The 5878-nt window shown below is 48.0% G+C and overlaps 1 protein-coding gene across 1 annotated transcript; it reads left to right on the top strand.

The window, feature by feature from the left end:
- The first annotated feature begins 596 nt into the window (after nt 1–596).
- GJA8 (gap junction protein alpha 8) lies at nt 597–1919 on the top strand. The gene has a single exon (XM_069478888.1). It carries the CDS (start codon nt 597–599, stop codon nt 1917–1919), a length of 1323 nt encoding a protein of 440 aa, XP_069334989.1.
- Nucleotides 1920–5878: the final 3959 nt, after the last annotated feature.

The raw sequence follows: 5878 nt of genomic DNA, 5'->3' as shown, positions 1-5878 counted from the left end.
TAAATAAGACAGGTTCCCCAAAGCAGGTATTCAATGTTAGTTCCCTTCCACTTCCCTTCAAATATACCATTATTATATATACTCTGACAAAGTTGAAAATAAGATAGAGGCTACAGACAATTTTGTATATACAAGAATTTTGTTGGGGGCCTAGACACATGAGAAAAAGGGTATTTTCTTCAGCATTAGGTCTCGTGCACCTTAGATCATTTTGTCTTGATCTTGATTTAAATTCATGTAACTATGAGTTTCTATTTATGGTCAACAGTGAATCCCTATTTTAGTGGAGATTAAGAAATTACACAGATATGGCCTCACTGACCCTTTCATACCACTTGTGAAGTGGATGAGAACAGGTATCACAATCAAACCCTTTTTACAGATGAGGAAGCTGATGCAAGCCAATTCTTCTGTGCCTTTGTTGTCCCCTGGTCCCAGCCCCCACCGAAGCAGCACTCAGTGGTGCTGTTTACACGTTGACTGTTTCAGCAACTCAGAAAGGAGAGGTACCCCAAGAGTTGGCAAAAAGAGAATGACTGAGGATTGCACTGTGGCCGCTCAGTTTTTGCCTTCTCCCTCCTCTAGGTGGGTGAGAAATGGGCGACTGGAGCTTCCTGGGGAACATCTTGGAGGAGGTGAATGAGCACTCCACGGTCATCGGCAGAGTCTGGCTCACCGTGCTCTTCATCTTCCGGATCCTCATCCTGGGCACGGCCGCAGAGTTCGTGTGGGGGGATGAGCAGTCCGACTTCGTGTGCAACACCCAGCAGCCAGGTTGCGAGAACGTCTGCTACGACGAGGCCTTCCCCATCTCCCACATCCGCCTCTGGGTGCTTCAGATCATCTTCGTCTCCACGCCGTCCCTCGTGTACGTGGGCCACGCGGTGCACTACGTGCGCATGGAGGAGAAGCGCAAGGACCGCGAGGCGGAGGAGCTGTGCCAGCAGGCCGGCGGCGACGGCGGCGAGAGGGGCCCGCTCAACCCAGACCAGGGCAGCACCAAGAAGAGCAGCAGCAGCAGCAAAGGCACCAAGAAGTTCCGGCTGGAGGGGACCCTGCTGAGGACCTACATCTGCCACATCATCTTCAAGACCCTCTTCGAAGTGGGCTTCATCGTGGGCCACTACTTCCTGTACGGCTTCCGCATCCTGCCGCTCTATCGCTGCAGCCGCTGGCCCTGCCCCAACGTGGTGGACTGCTTCGTGTCGCGGCCCACCGAGAAAACCGTCTTCATCCTGTTCATGCTGTCCGTGGCCTCTGTGTCCCTCTTCCTCAATATTATGGAGTTGGGCCACCTGGGCCTGAAGGGGATCCGCTCTGCCTTCAAGAGGCCTGCAGAGCAGCCACTGGGGGAGCTGCCGGAGAAATCCCTCCACTCCATTGCCGTCTCCTCCATCCAGAAAGCCAAGGGCTACCAGCTCCTAGAAGAAGAGAAAATCGTGTCCCACTATTTCCCTTTGTCTGAGGTTGGGATGGTGGAGACCAGCCCACTTTCGGCCAAGCCCTTCAGTCAGTTCGAGGAAAAGGTCAGCACAGGACCCCTGGGGGACCTGTCCCGGGGCTACCAAGAGACACTGCCTTCCTACGCTCAGGTGGGGGCGCAGGAAGTGGAGGGGGAGGGGCAGCCTGTGGGGGAGGGTGCAGAGCCCCAGGTGGCAGAAAAGAGGCAGGAAGCGGAGAAAGTGACCACGGAAGCTCAGGAGACCGAGGCAGTGCCAGAGGGGGAGAAAGTGGAGCCCCCTGGAACAGGCAAGGAGGGTGAGAAAGAAGAGGTGCCGGCCGAGGTGGTGTTGAAGCAAGGGCTGCTAGCTGAGAAAACACCTTCACTCTGTCCAGAGCTCACAGTGGAGGACACCAGACCCTTGAGCAGGCTGAGCAAAGCCAGCAGCCGGGCCAGGTCAGACGATCTAACCATATGAAGCAGTGCCAAAAAGAAAACACTCAGGCTAATATAGGGCAAGATGAAAGGAAAAGGTGCCAACACGATTTGAGTCCTTTGTCCCCTCTCCCTCCTCCCACCCCTGGTTGGATAGGCACTGCATTGGAACAGTGCGTGCTATACAACTAGGAAACTGCCTTTCCCATATAAGGCCTACCAAGATAAACCCATTGTCCCATCCAAGTTCCCAGTCTCATATGGCTCCCTGTTCCTCCACTTCAGTGGCTATGGGGGACTCTGCTTTTGTCGGCAGTTCTCCATAGACATCCTTCCAATCAGAAGTGTGGTTGCCTCATAGCCTTTTACCAGTCTTGTCTCAGGTTCATTAACTCAGCCAGACTCTATCACCCCAGCACTTCCCTAGCAGATACCATGTGGCCATATGTCAGGAATCGCCGACTAATTAGCCTATAGGATGCAGGCAGGTGACTTAGACTGGTGATGCAGACCTACTCTAATGCAGTGGAGACAGGTGGGCTGTGCAAGTTGGAGAGCAGGGGCAGCTGCTGTTTGCTTGCAGCCAGTGAGTACCTTGCGGTGTTACCTGGCCATCTGATTTTTCAAGAGAAGCCAGAAATCCAAACTGTTCATTGAAATTTCCAAAAGTGTTAATATGGGCAGCTAAATTTTAAATACAACATATGGGCCAAATGAAATGTGTGTGAGCCAAATTTAACCTGTGGGGCACCAATTTGCAACAATGTCAGCTTACACTAATAAGCCCAGATTTCCTATGGAATTGGTCTTACTATGTATGGTCTCAACTTGTTTCTGTGGCTCCCAAACCTCATTGCGCTGCTTTGGAGTATTTGGTTTAAATCGTCAGTCCAGAAATGCCCAGAGTTCTCACCTGACCCATTCTTTTGGGTCATGTAGCCCCTGGGTTCTGAAGCAATGATATGCTTCGTATTGGAATTCTGCCCTGGGTACTATCAGGGAAAGAGAACAAGATGCCAAAACCTCTCGCTGTGAAATGAAAAGGCTTTGAGGCCTGGTTGCAGGTTTTTTCCCTGAAGCAAAAAAGATCCTTTTCTTTACCCTCCTTTTCCAACATCAAGGCTCAGTCTAAAATCTACAACTCCTTTCATCAGGGGCTGGAAGCAAGCCCAGTTCTGAGCTGGAGGACACCTGCTCACAGGCCTGGAACAAGCAGAGTCAGCACTCAGGCCTTGCTGAGGCACAAGATGTGTACCAAAAGGGCCAGCAAAGCGGCACAGGGGGAGCCTCTCACAGAGTGGGTGCTCAAGTAGCCAGGGTCCCAAAGTCTAGTCCCAGACCAAGTTTCATCCCTGGAAGGGACATAGAGGCTAAAGTGAACAAGAATAATCTGGAAGGTCTCCTGCTCTTATATCCCCACAACTCACCCACCTCAAACATACAATCCAGTCAGGGAAAATCCTCAAGTACAAGTACACATTTCACACCAGGAGCAGTTTTACCCAGAGCAATTTCTAGAGCAGAGAGAGAACGTGATAACTAAGATGGTTATCTAAGCCAAAGTTATGCTTCATGGGCTTCAGTGCCAAAGATAAGGTAGGAAGTGTAGAGATCAACTTGACATGGCAAGGACCTGAACAGGAGACCACCAGGGTACCCAGAAGAGGTACCCAGAAAAACTGCCTTCGTTCTATTGATATCTTCCCACCCCACCCCACCCCCACTCCAGACCACCACCATCCCAAAGTATGCAAGTCCTTTTTGCTGACCTCTGGTTACCACCTTCCTTTCAAGATATTCATTCTAGCTAAGCCTTTCCAAAGTAAGCCTTCTCTACAACCATTCCTCCCCCATGACAAGATTCCCATTGGTTGGTGCCACATTCTAAAGCAAAGTGGTCTAAAAATTAAATTCATTCTAAGGTATGATTGTTTGATAATTACTCCTGGGAAAATTTGCATTTAAAAGACAAAGGCTAAAATATATTTTACCTAGGTAACCTGAAGTGACAAACTTTCAAAGGAGGAATGTTGAGTAGAGGAGATATTTATCTTGTAGACATGTGACTTTCTGGCTACTGCTTGATCTCACTATTCCACACAGTCCTTCTCCTATATGATGAGAGAGGTGATAAAATCTCAGACCTGAGAACCAGAGAGTGCATCCTTGACTCCAATGGATGCACTATTGTGACTACAGTTTTGCTCCTGAAGTCCCATTTTAGGCAGAATCTTATGAATAGCTTGACCATTACCAGAATGAAATGTCTATCTCAACCAGGACCTAATACCAAAAACAGAAAAATAAAAAAGAACAATTATGTCCTGTCTAAGTGAAACTGGCGATGCTGTTTAGAACCAGTTGTACAGCTGTAGGTGAGGGCTGCTGGTCTCCTTGTCTCGGCTGGGACATAAGTGTGTGAGTGAGTGTCTTTCCTTGGCTGAAGCAGCATCCTGCTTCAATGCTCAAACCTGCCCTTGCCCCCACATTTTCCCTCCTAGACTTCCCCCCAAAAGAGGAAGCCTATTTAGGAAGAAACACACACAGGCATCAATGGACTGGGATTTTCTTTCCATTCCTGCCATTTAATAGCTTTGTTGTTATTGTCCCTTAAACCTCTCTGTACCTCACTTTTCTGTCTACAAACTAGAGATGGCATTTGCCACCTATCTACCTCCAGGGGTGTCATAAAGATAAGTGAATTGGCTGCCAAGCATGGAGCCTGCTGAGTGGTGCCACTCCCTGAGAGATTCCTCCAACAGCAGCACGACGGGGAAGAAAGGTGGGTGGTGGTTTCCCTCTGTCCCCACCAACCTGCCTTGCAGTTACCTGGTGAGAGTTTTTCAGTGTGGAATAGACACTCTGGAGATCCGTTTTCTCAGAAAAGACTCAAAACAGAATCTTAACCCCATGTGTTTATTAGGAACCTGAGGCTCTTTGGCCTTAAGAAATGACTGGGGACAGACTGACAATTACTTTCATCCTCTAGAATGTGAGGATGATGTGAGATCCATCTAGAATAAGATGCTCTAGCTTAAGCTACCACACGGCTGCTGCCAGTTTCCATGCAGAAGCAGCTGCGTGTCTGCAGTAGCCCTTATGCTATATAGCTACATCCCTCAGCATCTGTTTTGAGACAAATAATTATGACTGATTCAGAATTATAATCCTCTTGGGCTCCATTAGGTCCAGCTTTAGTTCCTATGCCTAGTCAGTCCTTTCTTAGATTAAACCCCTAGAGTACGTGGACCTACCTATAAAAAGGCGTGTTGGATAGCAAGACATCAAAAATGCAGCTCCCTCCAGAGGAAAAGGGCCAATCACTTGATAGCAGTTCTAACATCTCCATCAGGGGAGATCTGTGACACGGAGGGATAGAGTTACTCAAAGTGCAGTTAGGGAGTTTTAAGCCTGGATGTGTAATCCCTGGCCTAGCATTTTGGGCGTTATAAAAAGTCCTATCTTCTTTTCACCATAACTTTGTCCCCTGCCACAGAGGTGAAGCATCCAACACGGCATTGGACAAATATTCCTGAAGGTCAGTGTGACCTGGGGACCCACAAAGAACACTGACATTCAAGTCAGGAGTGCTGGCTTCCCCCTTCTGACTCCAGGGATGCTAAGATGCCACTTACCTGCTCTATATGATGATTTTTTTCTACATGAATTGGGGATGATAAGTTCTGCCCCTCCTTCACAAGATTTTATAAAGTTTTTTTAAAAAGTCATTTATCTATAAGTAAAAGGAAAGGAAAGAAGGCATTATCCAAATTTGTAAGTCCATATTGTAAAATGTATACTGAAGCAATGACAGTCATCACTTTCAAATACTGCACAGATTGTTAACAAAAAATGAGCCAATAAGTAAAACGAAGAAAGTGAATTGGGGCATGGAGGGGGGTGAGTAGTCCTGAATTCCTAAGAACTATACTACCAAAAAAAGAAATCTTTAATCATGCGAGATTTAGTTGCTGAAAGTGGTGCTAAAGATACTCAGCATAC

This window comes from Eulemur rufifrons, chromosome 8 (assembly GCF_041146395.1).
Source record: "Eulemur rufifrons isolate Redbay chromosome 8, OSU_ERuf_1, whole genome shotgun sequence".
NCBI classification, from domain to species: Eukaryota; Metazoa; Chordata; class Mammalia; order Primates; family Lemuridae; genus Eulemur; species Eulemur rufifrons.
The sequence above is the reverse complement of the archived record's forward strand: the minus strand, read 5'-3'. Positions and strand labels throughout refer to the sequence as shown.